This window comes from Electrophorus electricus, chromosome 17, assembly GCF_041902795.1.
Source record: "Electrophorus electricus isolate QZ-2024a chromosome 17, ASM4190279v1, whole genome shotgun sequence".
Lineage (NCBI taxonomy): Eukaryota > Metazoa > Chordata > Actinopteri > Gymnotiformes > Gymnotidae > Electrophorus > Electrophorus electricus.
Genome location: NC_137513.1, coordinates 19650001 through 19675001, shown reverse-complemented (window position 1 = coordinate 19675001; position 25001 = coordinate 19650001). Strand labels below are relative to the sequence as shown.

General features: G+C 46.4%; 2 protein-coding genes across 5 annotated transcripts in view; one reads left to right on the top strand and one right to left on the bottom strand.

The window, feature by feature from the left end:
• Positions 1–1010: 1010 nt before the first annotated feature.
• npas1 (neuronal PAS domain protein 1) lies at positions 1011–23846 on the bottom strand. Its single transcript, XM_081699599.1, has 11 exons — positions 23717–23846; positions 20017–20255; positions 12159–12226; positions 10964–11053; positions 7741–7915; positions 7134–7246; positions 6381–6577; positions 5764–5870; positions 5086–5233; positions 4098–4210; positions 1011–3971 (listed from the first exon to the last, which is right to left on the bottom strand). Exons 1-11 carry the CDS (start codon positions 23809–23811, stop codon positions 3016–3018), a joined length of 2301 nt encoding a protein of 766 aa, XP_081555725.1. The 5' UTR covers positions 23812–23846; the 3' UTR covers positions 1011–3015.
• Positions 13297–25001, top strand: part of LOC113568368 (uncharacterized) — a 32332-nt gene continuing 20627 nt past the window's right edge. For 2 of the 4 annotated variants that reach the window (XR_003409584.3, XM_081699601.1), the window contains exon 1: positions 13297–13905. Coding sequence is in view for 3 of the 4 variants with exons in the window: in XM_081699601.1 (XP_081555727.1) it covers positions 13517–13905 (389 nt within the window). In the remaining variant the exon portion in view is untranslated. Of the gene's footprint in view, positions 13906–16841; positions 16931–23665; positions 23806–25001 lie in introns of those variants that run through there. The other 2 variants (XM_081699600.1, XM_081699602.1) reach the window with 2 other exon arrangements.

Here is a 25001-nt window from a genome sequence, read left to right as displayed (position 1 = left end):
CCCCTGCTTGGCATGCAGAGTGTCTACAGGGGCCAGCACACACCTAAAGGGCACCGCGCCCAAACACATGCTCTGGCCAGACCTCACCTTCCCCACACTACCTGACCTGAGTTCCTAAGAGAGGCGCGTCTACGAGCGGAGCACAACCGCCCCCCCCCCACGCGAAGCGTCCATTTAAACCTCACTTCGCAAAGACAAAAGATGAAACTTGCGCCGAAAAGCTACAACGAACTGCCCCGCTGGGTCGAGACTACCGAGGGCGTCAGCTTCATCCAGGGAACGTGCGCGCGCGAGCAGGCGCGAGGTTCTGAAGGAGAACGCCGGGGCCACGGGCGCGCTTCCGCGATCGCAGGCGCGCCCGCGCGCCGCTCCGTTTTTTCCCCAACAACCCCGCGTGTTTAGTATGCGATTCCTTCAGTCGTCAAGAGCGAATGATCGTCACACTAATGAACTGGGGCCTGCCACTTGAATGTAAAACAGGACTTAACCCGCCTTCAATGTCAGAGCCCCTCCCTGGGGTTCCCTGAAACAACACAACACCGCCGCCGTGACTCGCGCGCCTTTTGTCTCGACCCCGCAGCTCGCGACTTTGACAGCGCGGCCGCTAACCGGGCGAGCCTCAAAGCCGAGGGGCCGTGGGTTATGCATGCAGATGACGACGAATCGCTGCATACGGGACGAGCTGCCGGTGCGTGGGGCAGCAGCGTGCTCGAGCCGTGGCAGGCCGACTCCCCTCGTCGTTCCGCGTGCCTTTGTCCGCCCTTGAAGAGGCTCGGAGATGTGAGAAGTTCGTCATGAAACTGAGACGCTCGCATCTTGTTCGTGCTCTGCGACGCCTCACGTTTGGATGTGAAAGTCGTGATGTTATTAAAGTGGTCCAGTATCGCGGCGCGTGGACATTTCAGACAACTGAAAACTACACGCGTTGCGCGAGTCTTGTGACATCATTTAAACACGGACAGGAATGAACACTCCACTACAGGAATAGAGTTTATTGTCTGTCATCTGTATTGTCGTTATAATATTTTTATTTATTTATTTTATTTTTTTTTTTACAGATTTTCCTTTAATGTTGATGTCATTGTATTTTCACAAATATTTTAACATAAAAAGATTAGATCACAGTGATGGCGGAAGTTAAGAGACCACGTCATGAGCTCGTGAATTATATTACACACGTGTATGAACCCCCACCGCCCATCCCGCCCTGCGCGCGCACACACACACACACACACACAAAAAAAACAAACAAACAAAAAAAAACAAAACCAACTTACATGTGCACTAAGAAGTAAGACACAAAAGGCTTGTCCTTTAGTCAAAGTGAAAATCTGTGACCACTTGGGTTTTAAAAATGCTTTTTTTTGGCATGGATACATCATTTTGTTTTCAAAGAATCTGCAGACTGCCATATCGGGCTGTCTCTGCAATATCAGACTGCCATATCGGGCTGTTTCCGGAATATCCGACTGCCATATCGGGCATTACATATCCGTTTCTGCAATATCAGACTGCCATATCGGGCTTTTTCTGGAATATCTTTTGTACTTTGATTTTATCCAACATAAGGCTTTTAAACAGGCCTCACTGTAAATGTTAACTGAATCAAAGTCTTTACAACAGACACCTGGATATTCACAAGAGCATCTGGTGAGTGGAGGTTGGTGCTTCAGAAGCGAACGTGTGCTTGGTTGCAGTGCCCTGGCGTGTCGTGTTCAGAAAGCCCTGCAGCTAAGCAGTCTGCCTCTCTAACAAACCCCGAAACACGCCATCCTAGCTAGGTAGTCTCACAGCTACAACAAACTCTGATCAATCTTTTTAACAGTGATAAATATCTCAAAATGAATGCCTCAGTGCTTTGCTAAGTATGTCCGATTCTTTTGATTGACACAGTAAAAGAGATTTGGGCGCCTTTGTTGCTGATTTGAAACACTGGACATCCCAGGCTGAACTGAACTGTGAAACCGTGTAAAGACCATATGAGTGCAAACGCCTACAGCCACGTGGACCACAGCTCTGCCCACCTCTAAACGACGTTGTTCTAATGGCTACATTCCCGCTCCGTCACAGGGTTCATCTTACATCAACATTTGCTCCCGGATTTTATAGTTTGGCCTTAAACGTTTGTTTTTTGTTTGTTTTTTATGACCACCGACATTCCAGAGTTTTTCTTAAATAATTTTTATACAGCAGAGAAAAACAGAATATGTGGTCATGATGAAGTGCTTTGTGTTTAAAAGCCTTAAGTGCTTGGACGTAATGACTGATGAAAACACACCCAACCCCACCCCACCCTCCAACAACCCAACAAACATCAATAAGAAAGTTAGTTTGTGACATTAATTAGTTCTCGACATGTATAGGGCTTCGACGCCTTGCATTTATGCGGTCTTTATATCCCAAATGTCTTAAATATGGCTGCAATTTTTAAACAGATCACTCAAAGAATTCTTCTTCTTTTTTTTTTTTTTTGCAAGCTCAAAGACATGAGAGTAAGACACTAGTATTGTATGTATTTTTGTACAAAATAAAAAATAATACCATGTTTTGACAGGATGTAAACCTGTGAAACGGGCTTAGCCAGTAGCGTTCCGCGAAGAGACTGTGCTTTCCTGTTTCAGCCAATCAGTGCACAAACGTCTGAGGCGTGACCGTGGTCCCGGTACGTCTCTGCATGTCAACGTCCCTTTTTGCCTCGTTCATGTGAGCGTTCCCTTCTGGAGTTCTGCCTGCTATGTGGTGTGCGGTGGCATGGCGATCTCCGTTTCTACATTATGGCTTTTCCTGCGTGTTCAGAGAGAGGAAGACCTTCGTACACATGAGTTAGCAAGAGAGCATGCTGGGAAGACTATGACAAACCTGTGCCTCTTTCATCTCTCACTGGATAGTCTGGATTTCTTTCTCTCTCTCAATCTCTCTTTCTCACGCACTCTCTCTTTTGCTCACTCTCTCACATGCTCTCTCTCTCTCTCTCTCTCTCTCTCTCCCTCGTTCCGTATCTGTATTTGGGTCTCTTTAGTCCTCCTCTGTCCCAGTTGCCCCCCTCAAGCCGTTCATGCAGAAGGACAGGGAGGGGGGGAAGGGGTGCTCAGATGGGGAGAAGCCGCTGAACGGAGGCAGCCCCGCGATCCTCTGCAGGTGCGGGAAGAAAGCGGGCGACTTGGGTGCGTGGTCCCCGCGGTGCCCCTCGCCATGGCCGGAGGGCAGTTCGGGTGGGGCGTAGCGGATGGTGCTGGGGGCATAAAGGCTCTGGGGGGCCTGGGGGCCAAGGGCAAGCGGGTGGAACAGGACACGCCCGGCGGCCCCGCCTGCAGCTAGTCTCTGGAGGAGCTCATAGTCTGGGCCCCGGCCCCCATGAAGGGGTCGCTCTTCCCTGGGCAGGGATGAGGCTGAGACAGGCGGGGACAGGGTGGGAGACGAGGGGCCAAAGAGACCCTTGCCTGGGGTTTCAGTACCGGCGGAGTCTGGAGCTTGAGAAGGGGAGCTGCTGCCGTTTACGCCTCCTGGGGTGGTGTGGCCCCATCGGGCCCCAGGGGCCGAACGCAGCTCCTGCTCGGTCTTAACGTTGGAGCTGGGGGCCACGCTCTTCAGGTGCTGGATCACGGCCCGGCCGTTGTGGACTCTCCCCAGGCCTCCCCCCCTGCTGGGCTGCTCGGCGGCGCCTTCCTCGCGCTTCACCCGTGCGCCGTTGCCGTCGCGGTCCCACTCACTGCCCTTCTCCTCTTCCTCCTCCTCGTCTACCTCGCTCTCACTGGCTAGCTCAGATGAGCCTGACGGGCTGCCCGCTCTGTTCTGGAACACTTCCACTCGCCTCCTTGTTTCTGGGGGACCATTTACTGGGCTGGAGCGGTGAGGCCTCTTCCTCCTGTCATCTGATTGGTTGACAGCAGGGTGTGGGTATCGTTCTCTCCCTTTGCGCTCGGGCTCAGACGTGACTCTGCCTCCCTTTCCTGACTGGGAGACAGCAGGTCCTGCAAAGCAGACAAAGCCGAACTTTTACATCCCTGCTGCTGTCCAGGATCGATTTATAAAGTGTTTGTACAATTTACATCAACACAGAGCACATGCTGTGTGTGTGTGTGTGTTCCTGGACATACCTTGTGCTTTTGGGGAGATGTCATGAGGAGAGGAGTTAGCCCGTAGACGCTCAGCTCGAAGGGTTTCTGGGAGTTGTAGTAAGTCCAGTGGTGTGTCTGGCATTTCTGTCCGACTGAGACAGGACGTGAACAAAGCGGTTATGCTGATCCAAACCTGACCCTTTTAGCAGGTATTAGCAGTCATGGCTGATACAGACTGGTCAGGAAACATCACGCCATTTCACAGGTGCTGTTTCATTGGCACTTCACTGAGTGCTTGAATAGCACAACGGGGCCATGATCATTTTATAAACAACACAGCGTTACCTCACCAGAATCGCACAGTGAAAGAGCGGGAACCATGTTATCCCCTTATCCTGTCCACAACACACACACACACACACACACACACACACACACACACACACACACACACACACACACACACGCACGCACACACGCCCTCTCCACACAGAACTACACTCAAAACCCTTCTGTTAAGAGAGCTGCTCCAGGAGGGTGCTGTAGAAGTTAATTAGCTCTCATAATTACAGCGTTAATTACCTAAAACACCATTCAGCCAGAAAATTTTGACATCCATTTGGTGTAATTATATATTGCCAGTCCAATTATCATTGTAATTCAGCCTGCTCGTCTTGTTTTTGTCTGACTTTTCTTTAGATTTGTGTGTGTATGTGTTTGGGTGTGTGTGTGTTTATGTGTGTGTGAGAGACACAAAAATAGTCAAACACACACACACACACATATGGAGAGAGAGGGAATGACTAAGAGTTGTTTAGTGTGTTTGAGCTTATTACCATAATTGTTACACAATCATGCATTCAAATATACACACACACACACACACACACACACACACACACACACACACACACACACACACACACACACACACACGGCAGGCAGAGAGGGCACTTGGTGACCCTTTCCTTAAGTGAAATGCACACAGTGCCCGATGTGTGTCCTGTGCTGCGATCAGAGAGCTGACCTGAGGATGTAGTTGACCCAGATGACGTTGCGTTCATGCGGTGCTTTATGGTTGATGGACACGGTGGCACAGGACTGGACCCACAGGTACCCGCCGCGTCTCTGAAGCCAGCGGTAGTACCCGGTCACCACCTGCCCCTTTCTTAGCACTGCGGGTACAGGGTGGGTGTGTTTAGGGAAGGGACAAGCATTATGAAAAACAGTCCTGAAACTTTCACACAAATGCACCAGATTGAATAGACTTGTGGGTGAAGGCACACAATCCCTTCTCCATTATCAAGGCTAGGGGGCGCTGTTGGCAAAAGCTCTGGGTTTTTGTGGTTTCCTGAAGCTGTTGAACGATAAGTGAGTGAATCTGTCCCTTTTTTTTTAAATCAAAACGTCAGAGCTGTTTTCTGCGCTTTCCTTATCTGTCTGCTTTTCCTGAAACTGCAGTAATCGCTTTCTGTTGCCATCTGTTCTACGCTGCTTTCAGCCTCACAAAGGCCTTGGTTGATCTATGTGTCTGCTTCCCTCGTTCACTGTGCTTCCTGTGAAATACATCAGCTTCTCAGGGAGCAAACTATAGACTGTTGAAACAGAGTATATGGTGAGCAGACAGAGAGAGAGATAAGAGAGAGAAAGGTCCTCTGGCACTCAGAGAGTAAAAACTTTACAGCGTAGAAAGAGAGGAGCGTACAGTCTTCATGGCTCTGTCTGATGGTGTCTAAATCTTCCGCGTGGATGAAACGGTAGCACGTGTGTCCCACCACCTCTGCCGGGCTCAGATCCATGTACTCCGAGATCCTGCGTAACACGCACATTAAGGAAACTCTGAATGAAGACAAAAGCTCCATGCCAAAGCGTTTTAACAAGTGTGCTTTTACAATCTGAATAGTCCACAGCCAGATCCACAGGCACACTCAGGACGGGTCCATGTTTTAAATATTTAACACATCGCAATATTAAGATATGTTAAATACATGTTATGTGAAATTAATACTGGTTGACGTTCAGTTAGATCTGTAAAGATTCAGCAATTTCAGGATACCCCGGAAAGGATTTCTGAAAACTGACTGTTCTGTAAGAATTTACAAAAAAGTTATTTTGTATTAATTTAACAAGATTTTATGCTGGAAATATCAAGGCTGCCCTTCTAATTTGACTCGAGTAGCAGATTAATATAAAGCCATGATCACAGGTCAATATCCAATTCTGAAATGCAGTTTGGAAAGAAAACATAAACATTACTGAGGACTAAATATCTATTTATTGTAAAACCTCAATAAATTAATGAGCATTGCAGTGTTACGTCACCTGTTCTCACAGTAGGTGACCTGGAGGTCCATGTTGACCCGAAACACGAACATGTGACTCTCCATCCGCACCTCATTAAGAGTGGAGGGTGGGAGCGTGTGAGCGAGGGCGACCAATCCCATTGGCCGATGGAGCGAGCGGGAGGAGCCTGGAACCAGGGCGGGCCGACAGCGGATTCGTCCAGTTACATGGATTACCTGACAGGAAGTTGAACGCACACCACAGATGAAAGTTGCTGGCCGGGATTAAAGGGGGAGTGTTGTGCTGTTTTTCAAAGCAGCCAGCACAAAGATCACAGAGCACTACGGGCATCTGAGCAGATGGGCTCAGGGCAGGACCTGGGGCTGCACGCCCTACACGCTTCCCAGAGTTCCTTGCTCTGGACTCCGGACTAAGGTCAAGAAGGACTTAAAGATCAGCTGGAGAGTGGAACCAGGTGTCTTAGAATATGAAAAACCTATGCTTCCACAACTGGGTTTAAAATTATAGGAAGTATAAATCTTCATTTTAACAAAACAGCTGTGAAGGATCTTAACACTACACCTCTGAGCAACGTTATAACTACACCACTGAAAATTTTTTACACTAAACCACTGAATGATCTGAACACTAAACCACTGAAGGATCTGAACACTAAACCACTGAAGGATCTGAACACTAAACCACTGAAGGATCTGAACTCTACACCTCTGAAGGATCCTGACTCCACAGACACCACTGAGCCTACAGTGTCTATGAGAGAGCTGGACTCACCTTATAACCGGAGGATTTGACATGGAGGCCACGCTTAGTGAGGGTGGATTTCATACGGATAAAGAAACCACGTTCAACCAGCTCGTCCCCAGGAGAGAGAGGACTCGAGGGAGCTACATGGGAAGAGGCAAGTATATACAGTCACACACACACAGACACACACACACACACACACACGCACACGCACGCACAGACACACACAGACACACACACACGCGCGCACACACACACACGCGCGCACACACACACACGCACGCACAGACACACACACACACATGCACGCACACACATGCACGCACACACACACACACACACAGACACACACACACACACACGCAAGCACACACACACGCGCATACACACACACACACACACACACACACGCACACACACACCCAAACTGACAAAAGCACACATTCTGATACACACACTCAAAACTAATGCACACACATACCATAGATGCATCTATGCTATCTCACTGCACACGTCTCACTCAGTTAGGAATATGAAAGAAGGAATTACTTAACCAATTACCTTTTACATTTAATTTATATAACAAAACAGCTTTAGCTGATTGAATCGATGGATGCTGCATGGGAGGAGTTACCTGGTTCAGGTGTGCCAGCCAGAGAGGAGGTGGAGGCGGAGCTTGAGGCACTCTCAGGGAGGGTCTGACAGCCCGCCTCTGCACGGAGGTGTGGCTTAATACCCAGTCGCTCTGCCATCTCCACATGGTCTGCTGGATGGATGTAGTCAAACACACTACTGCCAGTTAGCTCCACCTGAGAAGACACACACACACACACACACACACACACACACATAATATACAGATAGTATACAAAACATAAAACATTATGGAAGACTTACTAATATTGTAGATTTGGGACTGTGATCATGTTTTCTGGGTGTTGTGATGGTTTGGGACTGTGATTACTGTGCCTGGCTGTTGTTATGGTTATGGACTTTCAGCAATTTCATTTCAGGTAAAAGTAAGAGACTGCTGAGCTTGAAAAAGTGTTTGCAGTTCTTGACTCCTCACACCACCTCCCCGATTCCTAAAAACACTCAAACACTACAGTGGCTGTAGCAGGTGCAATCAGTAACTGTAGGTTTCACTTGCTTTCAACTGACCAGTATATTTTTAAGCAAAGAAATGTAAAGAAAAACCCACATCAGAATGTAGTAAAAGTTAAATGCAAATGTATATTAAAATAAACAGTAATACCACATCATCACCAATACCTTGAGACCTTGAGAAACTCTGACATTCAAACTGTGCTCATACACACAAAGACCCTCACACAGGTTGGCAGGTGAGCCCCCCACATATAAAACATTAACCACACCAGCGCAAGCCCCATGTAATATTCCATCTCCTGCACACTGCAAAAACTATAAACAAAGTCAAGGCATGCAGGAAGTTAGGAGCACACTTCTCCTACACCTTTCACATTAACCAAACAGCACAACACCAAAACCAATAACACGGACGAGGAAGGAAGATGTAAAAATCAGTGCCTTCCTATCTCACTTGTGGTCAAGATCACAGTGGCCACTGCATCGGCGAGCTAAGACACAAGCGAAGATAAAAGTCCCACCGACCCCCCAATCTATAAAAACCTAATCTGTGTGGGTCAGATTTCATTCCATCCTGATAAAAGGCCTTATTCTCTCCCACACCGTGTCCACGGGACATACCCGTTTATTATGGGATTAGATCCATTTACTGAGGGATTTTATAGGATTTTCCGCCACCCTTCAAGGACACTAATACGCGTGGATAAAGAAGCACGTTGGGTGAAATCGGACACGGGGAAAAGAAAGAAAGACAAAGACCAAAAAAAAAAAAAAAGAGAGTGTGAGAGAGAGAAAGAGAGAGAGAGAGAGAGAGAGAGAGAGAGAGAGAGAGCATAGTAAAGGTGGGATGGGAGCAGAGTGGGAGGATGTTGGGAGAGACTGTAAGCATGCGTCCCCTAACTGAGAATGTACAGGTGAAGGGGCTTGCAGTGATAGTAGGGATAGCGGCCCCAGTTTGGAGGACTTAATCTGGCCCACAATGCCCTGGAGAAGGTGACTTAGATTCCTAAAGGTTTCTAGTGACTGTCTACAGTGCCGTTAAGGAGACCGAGGGCTGGGTGATGGGTATCTGAAATGACGGCGAGAAGGAGTCGGAAGAGCGGAAGAGCGGAAGAGGACAGTGGAGAAACAGAGGATGAGAGAAAAAGCTTTAGGATCGTGTAAGAGGAATCAGGAGAGAAAGGGGCAGTGTTGGGGGTGGCAGAGGTGATATAAATAATAGCAGTGCCTTTAATATGTATAAGGCATCAGGCGAGTCAACCACAACACTCTCTCAGTCTGCTGCTGACTGATGTGGGAGAGAGGGAGGAAGAGACTGGGAGCTGCATACTAACCAGGCGGGGATCAATTCCCCACCCTGTCCGGCCCTTTTCAGCTCTTCCCCGTCCCTCGCAGGGCAGAGAGGGAGACCAGGCCCCGGCGCGATACCTCCCCCTCCTGCTCCGCGGCAGCAGCCGCAGAAAGATCTCAGCGGGTAGCAGAGGACAAGGCCCGAGGCTGCACAGAGACGACCTGCCCTAATCCGCCTAATCAACCCGTTAGTGGACAGCCCCGGGAGTTTAACCCCGCTTCCGCGGGAACTGCAGGGTCCCCCGGTGGGAGCCGGGGTGACCCCACGCAGCAGAGGGTCTCCTGGTTATTGGCGCTCCGTCCTCCAGTCCTGAGACACGAGTCCCGGTCCGCTCCTGGTCCGACCCCGGCGCTTCCGTCCAGAGCCGGTCGTCTTTGGGTCTGCCTCTTCAAGCACGACTGGGAAGGTGAGCGGCGAGGGCTTTGTGTGTCCGAGAAGATTAGCGCTGTCGTCGCGTGCAGTCCAAACTAGCGGGCGGCTTTGCTCTAGCGATGCGTTCTGCGTCAGATTCACGGTGCTCTTCGCAATACAGCTGTGCCGCGCCAGAGCCGTGACTCCGAGGCCGTGCCGCTGAACTGGCTTGAGTGATCTTCTCTGAGCTGTATGACCCACACACACTGCTGAAACAAGGGCCCACGGCCAGCAAGTACAAAATCACTGCGCATCTTTCTCACCCACCTACTCAATAATCTCTCTCCGAACAATCGCTTACTTTCTTTCTCCTCTTCACCATTCAGCTCCTCTCCCTAAACACATCTGTTTTCCCTCGCTCACTCCTTTCCTCACTATCTGTCTTCACATCCCCCTTGTTGTGTGTGTGTGTGTGTGTGTGTGTGTGTTTTTCATCGCACAATCAATGCTGCTTTTAAGATGCCTATCGATTTGCTCCCGAGACAGACCCCAGTCTGCCAGGGCGACACTTTGATTGCTGTGCAAGTAATTACTGTTATTATTTATGCGTATGGGCGAAATGGCAGGACTTAACATTCTCTGTACAAGAGGCCACAAGCAATCAACAGAGGTGAGCACCTGGTGATCGAGCTCACAGCCGCCTAGAGAGAGAGAAGCAGAGAGCGTGAGAGAGAGGGAGAGAGAGCACGCAAGAGAGGGAGAGAGAACGAGGGATCGTGAGAGAGAGAGAGAGAACGAGGGAGCGTGAGAGAGAGAGGGAAAGAGGAGGAGAGAGAGAGAGAGAGAGAGGGAGAGAGATTTCTTTCCTATACCCCTCCCATATCTTTTTCTCTCACACACCCACATGAATAAAACACTCCAACACACACACACACACACATCTACACAATACACACAGAACGAAGGGTTACTGTACATAAAATGCTGCACCCTCTGTGTGTGTGTGTGTGTGTGTGTGTGTGTGTGTCTCTCTCTCTTTCTGACTGACCTGTGAGAGGCCCAGGTAGATGGATACTGTCTCAGAGATGTACAGGAATCTGCCTTCTTGACTGACCACAAACACGAAGCCATCCAGAGACTGTAGAAATAACAAACACACAGAAAATGTTGCCGTATGAAATTATGAACATGTATATTTCTCATGCACACATAATTTAGCGCAAAAAGGTCTTGTTTTATTCCAGATTCAAATTAAGATCAAACCTAAATTAGATTTTTAGTGGACACTGACAGTGTAATTTAATTCAAGATTATAATCTCTGTTTAATCTCTGTCTAGAAGACACACAAACTCAACACCAGAACAAATTATACTAGTAAACGTTGATTTGAATATGCACATAAAAAATATGACATAAAAAAACAACCAAAAAAACCCCCAAACCCACTATAAACAATAATCAAAACCAGAGGCTAAAACGCTTGTTCAGTTTATCAGACACCAATCCCACCCACCAGAGCAATCTTCTGTGTACACTGCCCCCACAGTACTGACAGTAGTGTGTGTGATTCAAATCAGACCTGAAAGGTACACAGCCACCCCATTAAGAGACTCCTTCAAAGAATAATATTAATCGTAATAACAAGCATCCAGAAGTGAGCAGTAGAGGTGGCCACTTTGTTGGAGAATGATTGCTGTTTTGGCGGGAGCTCTTAAAGTGGCGGTAATTTATGCAAGTGACACGTTCGGTATGCAAATGCGAGTGGCCAGGAATTGTGGGAGAAGCAAACTGCCTGAATCGCGTGGAAAAATAAAGAGCAATTATCTAGTTATTAGTGACAGAGGACACGGCTGGGAAAAGAATCACTTTTTTTTTTTTTACGCTCTGAAGCGTTAATTTCATTTCTGCCAGGGTTCTCCTTCCCCACGCGTCGCACACAGACAGACCAGTGCCCTTGTACTGAGCTCTTCTCATGGTTCTTATGGCTGAAATGTTAGCACATTTATACGGATTCAGAGAAAAACGGTTATCTTACGGAGATACAAGTCTTATTTCTGCTCCATAATAATAGTAGTAAAATTCTGGATCTTTACAGGATAAATAAACATTCACACCAAATGTATCAGGGACATATGTTGCAGAAGACATGTTAAACACGCATCTGCTGACACACGTGCAGCAGACATGTTGGATGTTTATCTGTAGGGAGTAAATGACACGTGTGTGCAGCAGACATGTTTACCTGTAGCAGATGTGCACCGAGGTGCTGCTCAAAGATATCAGTGGCCAGTGAACGACTGGTTCTTCTCACTGCACAGCAACATACACACACAGAGAGAGAGGGAGCGAGAGAGGGGGAGGCATTAACACAGAAAGGACAAAACCACACTGGAACCATAACTGAGTGTTTTCTCATAAATTTGGTTACACATTTATAGCCTACACAAAGCAAGATAGTATAATTCATAAGATAGTATAATTTATAATATATAATTTTCTTTTATTTGTAATACATTAAAGGATAGTAACTAACACATCTAAATTAAAAGATGATGATCATTCAATTACTGTGTGATCCCCTAGGCATTAAAAAAGTATCCCATAAAACAAAAAGACAAAAAATTAAATGAAAATGATCTGGAAGTCCTTATACTGTGTTCAAAATAGTAAAATGTGTTAGGTGTATTAGATAACACATAACACACAGATAACACATAGTTGAACAATATCTTTAATAAGAAGTCAAACAGGAGAGTTTAGAGCCCATCTGATTTACTGAGACCTTAGAAAACTCTTTATGCATCCTAGAAGTCTGTCACTACAAAACTGACTCATCTGAACATCATGCAACAACATTTAAAAATGCTTCAAGTATACATCTCTGTTCTCTTACAGTTTTATAGTTCTGTCTTAGATGCTGTCCTCACAGCAGGTTGTATGATGAAAGGGTATGTTTGTGCATGTCTGTGTGTGTGTGTGTGTGTGTGTGTGTGTGTGTGTGTGTGTGTGTGTGTGTGTGTGCATGTGTGTTATTGTGGGACATGTTTGTGTGTGTGTGTGTGTGTGTGTCCAGTCCAAGGAAAGGATGATTATCTTAGTAATATCTATAAGTAATTATCTTAGTAATATTTAGTTATTTTCTAGCACAGGACAAGATACCTGACCCTTTCACTGGTTTCTCTCTCTCTCTCTCTCACACACACACACACACACACACACACACACACACACACGCACACACACACACACACATGCACACACACACACACACACACGCACACACACACACACACACACACACACACACACACACTCCTAAAGTCAGTACAGGAGCAATTGGGGGACAAAGCCATCCCGGCAGTGAGAGTGGGATCCCCTGCTCGACTGAGAACAGGAATATCAATGAGCCCTTTGAGAGGCCTGAAAAAGGGGCTCCATGCCCAGGCCAGGATAATCACTGTGTGTAGGGGCGCGCCGCACAGAGCACTATTTCTTCCCAACAGGGCTCACACACACACTGGCTACAGCTTGGGGCTGTAGTTATGAACCACAGTGAGGAGAACTGAGGGCTGATGGAGACCTCACATTAGCAAAGATAACATGGAGATAACAGACGGTTACACCACGATGAGCATGGTGATGAAGATGGTGATGATGGTGACAATGATGGCGATGAAGATGGTGACGAAGATGGTGATGAAGATGAAGATGATGGTGACGATGATGGTGATGAAGATGATGATGAAGATGAAGAGGATGGTGATGAAGGTGGAGATGAGGATGGTGATGAAGATGGTGGTGATGAGGAAGATGATGGTGATGATGAAGAAGAAGAAGAAGATGAAGTTGGTGATGAAGATGATGGTGATGAAGATGATGGTGATGATGATGGTGATGAAGATGATAATGAAGAAGAAGATGATGATGGTGGTGATGATGCCGATGAAGATGATGGTGATGAAGATGATGGGAATTCTCTGTAATTCTCTGTAAGTTCTGCCCATATTTCATTACTACACTTCATTGCCAAATCCAACCTCAGTTCACGTCTGTGTCACAACTTCTTCATAATGCACACAAAGGGTCACAAAGGAAAAGACAACTAGTGAAGCTGCTCCTTCCTCCAAATAAGACTTTGTTTTATTTCTCTGTGTCTCTCCTTCTCTGTCTCTCCCTCTCTGTCTCTCTATCTCTGTGTCTCTCCCTCTCTGTCTCTATATCTCTCTGTGTCTCTCCCTCTCTGTCTCTCTATCTCTCTGTGTCTCTCCCTCTCTGTCTCTCTATCTCTCTGTGTCTCTCCCTCTCTGTCTCTCTATCTCTGTGTCTCTCCCTCTCTGTCTCTCTATCTCTCTGTGTCTCTCCCTCTCTGTCTCTCTATCTCTCTGTGTCTCTCCCTCTCTGTCTCTCTATCTCTGTCTCTCCCTCTCTGTCTCTATATCTCTCTGTGTCTCTCCCTCTCTGTCTCTATATCTCTGTGTCTCTCCCTCTCTGTCTCTATATCTCTCTGTGTCTCTCCCTCTCTGTCTCTATATCTCTCTGTGTCTCTCCCTCTCTGTCTCTATATCTCTCTGTGTCTCTCCCTCTCTGTCTCTATATCTCTGTGTCTCTCCCTCTCTGTCTCTATATCTCTCTGTGTCTCTCCCTCTCTGTCTCTATATCTCTCTGTGTCTCTCCCTCTCTGTCTCTATATCTCTCTGTGTCTCTCCCTCTCTGTCTCTATATCTCTGTGTCTCTCCCTCTCTGTCTCTATATCTCTCTGTGTCTCTCCCTCTCTGTCTCTATATCTCTCTGTGTCTCTCCCTCTCTGTCTCTATATCTCTCTTTCTTTTTGTCTGTCTCTCTGTCTGGACCTGTTGCTCTTTTTCTAGCATGCAACCTTTTAACCAAGTTAGGAGGTTTCTATGGTAACTGTGACTTTGGCCTTTTATTCCACTTAAGTTTGCTCAGTCAAGTCAGCTGATGGGAACTGTAGGCTGATCACCTGGCAACTCCTACGAACCCCCCCAGCATTACCCTACATATGGAGGCACAAAGGGCCTGAGAGAGAGAGAGAGAGAGAGAGAGAGAGAGAGAGAGAGAGAGAGACTACTCACAATGTCCTTCTCTGTCGCAATTATGCTTTCATTCAGCCTCACTCCCTCCCTACCCTGCTCCCCCCCCTCTCTCTCCCTCTCTCTCTCTCCCTCTCTCTCTCTCTCTCTCTCTCTCCCTCTCTCTCTCTCTCTCTCTCTCTCCCTCTCTCTCCCTCTCTCTCTCTCCCTCTCTCTCTCTCTCTCTCTCTCTCTCTCTCCCCCTATCGTAAACTCACTCCTTACGCGGTCGAACATAATTTGAGTGCAATTAACGTCCCTTAAAAGCCTTCGCCGCTTTAAACGCTAAGCATTAGAGGAGAAACGGGCACAGAGAGTGTGTGGGAGGGAGGGAGAGGAAGAAGAGGGAAGGAGCGAGAGGAGGAGGAGGAAAGGATGAAGGTCAAAAAACAACACAGGGAGGCACAGAGGAAAAAGCCCACCAAGGAGCAAAATCCCAGAGTCCATCTCGCTGTTTGACATTTGAAATCCTTACAACCCAAGAGTTAAGGGTTAACGTGATGTTAAGAGTAAATAGTGCTGTTTCATCATTCATACATATTTTACTGTTTTGTGATATGTGGTGGTACCATATATTATCCTCATTTGCATGTGATGTGAGTGATTCATAACAGAACAACGCTCTGCAAAACAAATCCCACCTGAACCTGTATGATGGTACAGAAGCCGATGTGGATGATGCGATGATCTTTTCTCTAATGTTTGCTCACAACAAAATTCACGTGCATCCATTTAGTTAATTGACAAATGTATTTAAAAGGCACATTTTGTTCTGTTTGGCTCGAGCGTGATGGAGAATGTTGCGACTTCAATAGCAGGCGTACACAAAGAGGAATGCCACAAACTTTTGCCATAAGGGATGCAAATGTAAGTGTTACAGGGTGAGAGGTTATAAACATACAGGATGAGTAGAGAGAGTTTGGCTGCACTACTGTCATTTACAAGTCCTGAAGCCATCAGCCCCCACTGCTGGTGAACGGTACAAAGGCAGGATGCTTTTATGTGACTGGCAGTTTTTAGTGTACCAGTGGTCTCATGGCTGCAGTTCGTTAGTCCTCGGTCGTGGCGTGGGTCTTTAACAAAGGAGGGAGACACATGAGGAGTTAAAGACAGTGTCCCACTTTTTAAATGGCATGGCATGGTTGCTGTCAGGCTTTATGAATCTGGGGCCTTTAGCGTGTAGACGCTTCTACAGGTGTAGAGGCGATGACGCAGACCTACAGGTTAATGAAGACAGGTTGGTGCATTCAGAAGAACAGATTGTGAGCTAAAATGGGATGGTCCACCTAACAGAAAACCTCAGAGCTCATTCAAATGTGTGTGTTTCCTGAAGGACTACATGTGTGAAAATCTAACATCAAAAGTTTAATTATTATATTATTATTATTATTATTATTATTATTATTATTATTATTATTATTATTATTAAGGTATTAATATTATTATTATTATTATTATTATTATTATATAAAAGACCAAGTGCCCCTATGTAGCATGCCAGCATACATACCAATGGGCACATGCATGCATGCGTGCACACGCACACACACACACACACACACACACACACACACACACACACACACACATGCACGCACGCACGCACACACACAAAGAAAGTGAAATGAAAAATATATAATTTTGTGTATATTAGACATTCTGTTCTTCCTTGTATTCTCATCCCCTTTGCTACTGCTCAGATCACCTCTCTCTCTCTCTGTCTCTCTCTCTCACTCGCTCTCTCTCCCTCTTCCTCTCTCTCTCTCTATCCATTTCTATCCCACTTCGTGTGAAGGTCATGCAATTGATTTTCCTCTGTCTATTCATTTTTCAAGACTGGCTTTGAAACGTGGGAAGCAGACAAAAGCTAGTCACTCCACCCACACCTCCACTCCAGCTCTACACCCCTCAGCCTTGCATGCAGGTATATGTGTGTGTGTGTGTGTGTGTGTGTGTGTGTGTGTGTGTGTGTGTGTGTGTGTGTGTGTGTGTGCGCACGTGCATAGATGGGGTGATGAGGTGGAGGGGAACCTGCTACACGCATGCCAGGAGGAGACCGGACCCAGGTCAGTCTACATTCCTCTGGCGGAACTGCAGTCATGGTTTACGCGCGCCACGCTCTGTCACGGGACCGCTTGCTCTCCACGTGTGGCACGCTAATGAGAAAGACGCAATTACGGAACCAATTGCTGGCGTGGCTAAAAGCCACGGAGACCAATCAGCATGATCACATTTGCATAATGCTACCCTACCCTGCCACCTTTACGTAGTATTATTGATGAAAGTGTTTTGTGAGGTGAGGCAGTGAGGGTCATCACAGGCGGGAAACATCTAAAAGTTTTCATGTTAGCTTTTTTTTAAATTTTTTATCACAGATGTTAAAAATAAATATCTCCAATTGTATAAATAAGTACACAAGTGACGCATAAGATAAATGCTTAAGAGTCATATGGGTTGTCTTATAATGAAAATCTTAAAACAACAAAAGGAATGACATTGGAATTTTAAACTTATAGACATTTTCAATTTGTGTTTGTCATTATTCGTTATCTCATTTAAAATATAATAAGGCTTTCAAGAATTTTAGAACATAAGCAGGTGTTTAGAATAGAGTCGCAGTTTTTGTATCAGTCTCAAAAACATATACAAAGTCGCGAAGATTCAGACGCCTGACATTTAACACAAATGTGCTTCTGGAAGCGCAAAGCAAAGCAAAGAGTTACTTTAAGAGAGAGTAAGTTGGAACAGAAAAGGAGAAAGAATATGACATTTTAGCAAATGTGAAGAACGCGATTACATTAAGAAGAGAAGGCGATCAGTGTTAAAGGTTTGCACCAGATAATGAAGGGCCCCTATTAGACAGACCCCACCGCCTTTCCAGACGCTAGCTTGGTGGCTTTGACTAACTTAACCGAGCTGAACTGCAGGTTTTGATGTTGTGCATGCTACTGAAACTGGCCAGACAGTTTGCGCGAGAATCTGTGCCGAATCCGCTTGCACGAGCTGCACGCGCAGATGGAGGCGAGTTAAGACGTAGTCATGAACTACAGCACACACACACGCGCGCACGCACACACAGGTGTTCCTTACCTCCATTCACGCTCTCGGATTCTCTCTTTCACCAGCACGCCTGTACGCACACGCGCGCGCCTAATTGTAGCCGAGCTGTTTCCCCTCGGTAATAATAGCAATTAGCCAACCCTTGTAATTGTGCTCTGCTCGTTACGTAGTTAATTTCTGTCATTACAAATTGCACAGATAATTTTATCCTTCTTTTGTGTAGCTTCTCTTTCTCTCTGGTCACACCGTATTTGAGAGAGAGAGAGAGAGAGAGAGAGAGAGACTGTGTGTGTGATATACCAGGCTATTTTAACAGTAGTGCGTTGCTTTGATGCGGCAGAGGTAATGAAGCTCACATACAGCGTAAAACAGAGACATTGTACATAAATAGACGCCACCGGCCAAGCCACTTGTTAACAAACGTCGAGGATTTTCCTTCTCCGTGAGGCTCCGACAGCTAATTGCCTCTCAGTTCTATTGCGAGACGAGCCTTACAGAGTGCGGAATGGACATCTGGTTGAAGCGGAGAACCCCATGACGCCAAATGACCCCGGCCAAATGATCAACAAGGTCCAAACTGAGTACTGGAAAGGCTGCAGGGAAAGACTGTGGATGTGTATTTAGATGATAGCACCGTGGTTGTGATTTTGTGCTCCGCAGAATTGACGTTTTTGTGCCGGCAAAAGTTGTGAGTGAACCAACGAATGCGTTATTTCGGATGAGCCATATTTAGCGCCGCATGACTGCAAGTGATTACTCCTGTGGCGCAATCTCAATTACTTTTCTCACTCTCGGCGCGCGCGTACGTGTTTGTGTGTGCGTGTGCGCGCGGGTGCGCGCGTGTGTGTGCGCGTGCGTGAACCCCATCTCCCCTCCACTTTACATTTTCCGCTGCAATTTTCAAAGTGAAAGTATCCCCAGTGACATACACAGGCGACCTATAAGACAATAATAGCCTATTCCATTTAAATTCATAATTTAAATTAATAACGCATTTGTATTCATACGCAGGCTGCCACTGTCATGTTAGAATTGAGTTTGGTCGGAGCCCGCGCCTCGCCATCTCCTCTGTTAATGGCACTCTCATATGTGAATCGACTCCGTGATTGATGCTTTTGTCAATACGGGCTTGGTGCACGTCACAACAGCAAATTGTAAGAGATATTTGGAAACGCTGTTTGTGTTCGGCCACCTCACAGGACGGCGCATACATAAGGGGGGGGTCACAAAATCTTAAATTTAAACTTTAAATTAAATACTTATACTTTATTTTTTCATTTCCGTATAGTTTACCTCACACAAATTACTTAATGGATGCATTGCTCTTTACACTAAACAAAGTAACAAAACAGAAATAAAGCAGGGGGTGCAAGGCAAATGAATTACTTCACCCAGAAAGCCCAACTACAAAAAGAGAAAGGAAGACAAGACCTAGAGCTGTGTGAGCCCGACATCGATGACGGTTCAGACTGGCGGACACACAGCTGCGAGGTCAGAGGGCAAATGTGTCTGAGTGATATCTAGCTCTGTCGGGAGTCCGTTCACATGATTTTTTACAGGGTTTGTATTTGTGGTGGTTTAAAAAACAACCACCCAAAATGCTGGCTGTCTGTCACATTCTATAGAATACTGGCTGAACCTTTTCTCACGTTACATGAAAGTCTCTCTATTTTAAACCATTAAAAAGTGTGAACGTGCCTCGTCATGCCTGGCCAGGTTCTGCATTTATAGTTATAATGAACTTTATTTAGTCATTCAAAATCTTAAATGAAGATACATTCAGGTTATTCTCTCATGCTAGTTTTTCAAAAATCCATCCCAGTGGATTAAGGATTTAATCATAACATCTTGAAGCCCGCTGACAGTTTCCGCAACACAATCCAATCCAAAAGCCAGACTCCAGCTGGATGGTTCAGAAAATATTCACCTCTGGGTTTGGCACGTGCTCACCTTTGTTGCAGTTATTCTCTTCTTCCAGCAGGGGGCTCCACGGCGGGTCTCCTTGGCTGGCGAAGTGTCTCATGTGCAGATAGCTGATGGTGAGGCGGATGACCGAGGCCTTGTCCAGCTGGCTGGTGATGGCTCCAGGGAGTGGAAGCATCTTTGCCAGCTCGAAGAACTCAAAGTTCTCTTTCCCACGGCGAGAGCGCGCCGCATTTCGAGACTTCTCCTTCCGCAAGTTCTGTAAGCTGAGAGGAAGAGAAAGATGTAAGCAGGGAGAATGGCAGAGGGTGTGGTTAGCTCTTTATGCAGTGGTGGCAAGGATGGTCAAATGTTTTTAAAATGCCATAAAGGACCATGTTGGGAAAAGCACACGAATGGGATGTATTCTCTGAACTGCCAAAGAAATAGCTGTTGTTAATGGTGACTTGATTTCAGGTGGGTTTTGAAGCCTGTTGTTCAGTTTCAGTGGAAATTGAAGGAGGCTAGAAACGTGGGCTTCATGTTGGGTGTGTGAACGTCAGATGATCAGAAGATGATCAGAAGATCCTTGACTCTCCACAGCCAGTTCCACCTGCTGGACGGCATGGGTGATGTGTGATGTCTGTGGTATTATTTAATTAGCTAAACTAATGTTTATTTGAAATCTGCTCATCACATGCCAGTAAAGGGTGGGCTGATGTGTAGTGCAGTGGTGTACCATGCTGATAGGGCTGCGTTAATTGAGCCAGAGACTGAATCTGAGTCGGTAACTGAAGACACTCATACCTGCAGACACGTTGCAGGAGGGCTGGTGGGACAAGCTAAAATGTTAAACCACAACTTGTAACTTGTGCTCTTGCAGTTTTAACTGTTTTTTTCTTTAAATCCTTATTAAAAAAATTCAGAATTAAAGGATCATGCATTCAGATCAATAACTATAAATAAATAACTAAATAAAAAGTACAGAAAAAATATCAAACACGAGCTTCTAACACTGACATCACAGCCGAGAAAGTGCAAGTGTTGTGACAGTTCCCTCCCGCAATCCCTTTGTGCTAAGTGGCACTCTGTCCGGGTTTCCCTGCCCAGTTCGTTGACATCCAGAGATCAGTGCAGTGGAAGTGGCGCTAACCTCCAGGGACAGGGAGGGGACCGCTCAGTCCGTTCGGTGCCTCTTTCCATCAGTTGAGCCCCGCATCCACTCTCTCAGAGCACCTCTGCTGATCTCAGATCATTTTAGCCCTGTCATGCTCAGTGGTATTAGATCGGGCGTGTGCAGGGAGAGGCTGATCTTGGATCAGTGCTCACAGGCTGTGGAGGAAGACTGGTTTTAAGCTCTTTTCACTGCCTCCATCCTGGGCAATGTGCCTCCAGGCTTGATTGAGGGATCAATGGAAGGGAGTGTCTGAGAGGTAGGCCAGGTAGCCTGTCGCTCTGATTGGGTATCGACTCACCCTCGATGGGGCCTGAGTGGTGGAATTATGTTGTCACGGCGACTTCACAATTTGTGTCTGCGCTGGAAGAAAGAGCCGACATGCGGCCCCCCCACCCTAGCTGTGTCTGTGACATTGATTCTCATTCTGGGGGGCTCCAGACGGGGGGGGGGGTGCAGATAAAATAAGTGTGTGTCTGTGTGTATGTGTGTGTGCCTGGGTGTGTGCACGTGTATATAAGGACGCAAAGAAAAATAATACTGACTAAAAGCCTTCAATAAAACTGACTGATGAAAAAATACTAGCTTATTTACTTACGTTAGACTCAGCATGTTCACATTTAAACAAAAGTAGGTATGCTGTGTGTGTGTGTGTGTGTGTGTGTGTGTGTGTGTGCGCGTGTGTGTGTTTGTCTGTGTGTGTGTGTGTGTGTGTGTGTGTGTGTGTGTGTGTGTGCGTGTGTGCGTGTGTGTGTTTGTTTGTCTGTGTGTGTGTTAACCTGTCTCTTGGTTAGTGTTCTCTCTGTTGTCCTGTGTTTTCTTACACTCTGTAAACCAGCCGTGTGTCTCATTATTAGACTGGAATGACCCTGGAGAGCTTTAATCGATAACATGCCATTAATTCTGTTTGGGTTTATATCCACCTGCAGATGAACACACATTAATAATTCCATTGAAGTTTAGTTAATCTTCCACTAATGGAACCAAACATACCATCTGTAAACCACAGTGAAGAGTTGTGCCCACACGCGCATACACACACACACACGGACATGAGTTATTATCTGTACTCTCTTTTGCCAGGGTTTGTGTTGGTAGTGTTAGGTGAGGTTATATAGCAGGGTTTGTGTTGGTAGTGTTGGGTGAGGTTATATAGCGGTTTGTCTTGGCAGTGTTGGGTGAGGTTATATAGCAGTTTGTGTTGGTAGTGTTGGGTGAGGTTATATAGCAGGGCTTGTATTGGTAGTGTTGGGTGAGGTTATATAGCAGGGCTTGTGTTGGTAGTGTTGGGTGAGGTTATATAGCAGGGTTTGTGTTGGTAGTGTAGGGTGAGGTTATATAGCAGAGTTTGTGTTGGTAGTGTTAGGTGAGGCTATTTAGCAGGGTTGGTGTTGGTAGTGTTGGGTGAGGCTATATAGCAGGGTTTGTGTTGGTAGTGTTGGGTGAGGTTATATAGCAGAGTTTGTGTTGGTAGTGTTGGGTGAGGTTATATAGCAGGGTTAGTGTTGGTAGTGTTGGGTGAGGTTATATAGCAGAGTTTGTGTTGGTAGTGTTGGGTGAGGTTATTTAGCAGGGTTGGTGTTGGCAGTGTTGGGTGAGGTTATATAGCAGAGTTTGTGTTGGTAGTGTTGGGTGAGGTTATTTAGCAGGGTTGGTGTTGGCAGTGTTGGGTGAGGTTATATAGCAGAGTTTGTGTTGGTAGTGTTGGGTGATGTATAGCAGGGTTTGTGTTGGTAGTGTTGGGTGAGGTTGTATAGCAGGGTTTGTGTTGGTAGTGTTGGGTGAGGTTGTATAGCAGGGTTTGTGTTGGTAGTGTTGGGTGAGGTTATATAGCAGAGTTTGTGTTGGTAGTGTTGGGTGAGGTTATTTAGCAGGGTTGGTGTTGGCAGTGTTGGGTGAGCTTATATAGCAGAGTTTGTGTTGGTAGTGTTGGGTGATGTTGTATAGCAGGGTTTGTGTTGGTAGTGTTGGGTGATGTTGTATAGCAGGGTTTGTGTTGGTAGTGTTGGGTGAGGTTATATAGCAGGGTTAGTGTTGGTAGTGTAGGGTGAGGTTATATAGCAGGGTTTGTGTTGGTAGTGTTGGGTGAGGTTATATAGCAGGGTTAGTGTTGGTAGTGTTGGGTGAGGTTATATAGCAGAGTTTGTGTTGGTAGTGTTGGGTGAGGTTATTTAGCAGTTAGCAGAGTTGGTGTTGGCAGTGTTGGGTGAGGTTATATAGCAGAGTTTGTGTTGGTAGTGTTGGGTGATGTATAGCAGGGTTTGTGTTGGTAGTGTTGGGTGAGGTTGTATAGCAGGGTTTGTGTTGGTAGTGTTGGGTGAGGTTATATAGCAGAGTTTGTGTTGGTAGTGTTGGGTGAGGTTGTATAGCAGGGTTTGTGTTGGTAGTTTGGCACCTTCTGTATTTTGTACATTGTATTTACATTTTTAAAGTAGTTTTCGTGGAATTATCTGAAATTGGTTTGTTTTCTGTTGTATTTCTAATTTGTTTATTTGTTTGTTTGTGCATTTGTATGTGAAATAGAGCTCACTAGGGTAGGGTGGGTGGTGTGCGTGTGTGTGTGTTCTCTCTCACCAGGGTAGGGTGGGTGGTTTGGCGAGGAGTCCTTGTAGGAAGTCCCACTCCACGCTTACGCACTTCCCCTCGCTGACGAATGGCATGGCTGCCATTGTGCACACCGCCACCCCCACGCAGGCTGTGATTGGCCGAGGCTATGTCAGCCCGAGACCCGCTGCCTCCCACGCGGGCTGTGATTGGCCAAGGCTATGTCAGACCAAGACCCGTTGCCGAGGAGCTGAACGCACCAGAGGGGGAACAGGAAGCGAAAATTAAGATCTTCTGATTCTGCGTTTATATAGTGGCGGTCCTCAAATTTAAATAGACATTTAACAACAATACAGAAATAATCGCATGCAAACACACGCACACACACACACAGCCCAGTTTCCAGTGTTTTTCGTGCCATTTGGCCATTCCCCCCAGTGTTCTGTGGCATTTAAAGGGCCAGCGTGCCCTGCAGCACTGTGGTGTCACGCCCAGTCCTGCTGCCCTCTGGCCAGCTCTGGGTGCCACTCAGCACTATTTCAGATTTAAACCACCCTGGCACCATGCCCCAGACTTACATCACTCCTCTGACCTTACCTGGTACACACACACACACACACACACACACACAGAGGGACATCCGATGTGTGACCTCTGTGTGGGTCAATGCCACCTATAACCTGACATTTAACCCAGAGGTCTGCTGTTAGCATCTGCTAAGCTTCACGAGGCTGGCGTCTCTGGGACTCAGCACTGGGGACCTGGACTGTTTGGTTATGTGTGTGATCGTCCCAGTCAGACTACAGAAAGGCTGTTGAGAAAATTACGGCTTTTTAAACTTAAACTGTCATTTACTGCTTTTTCATCATAAAAACAAAGACATAAATGACCAACACACACACACACACACACACACACACACACACACACACACACACACACACACACACACACAAGCTCTATCAGACATCTATAGTATTTAGGCTATCTCTTCTGATCTAATCATGTAGGATCTCTCTCTCTCCACCCTTTCTATCTCTGCAGACATAATGGAGGTGCCTTCCACCATAATTGTTCAATTAACTTTCTAACCTTGCAGACAATTATGTCCGTTTTCGAGCTCCTTTGAAATGGACATAACCATGAATGGACACTGAAAGACATTACCATCTACCATAAAACCAAAGCCATCACCAAAAGTGTCATTTCTGTAGAAACATTAAAAAGAAATACGTATTTAGCAGTCAGTTAAGGAATATGTGTTCATGTGCAGTACATTATAGCGCATAACGGAAACATAATGCTCAATTCCAAT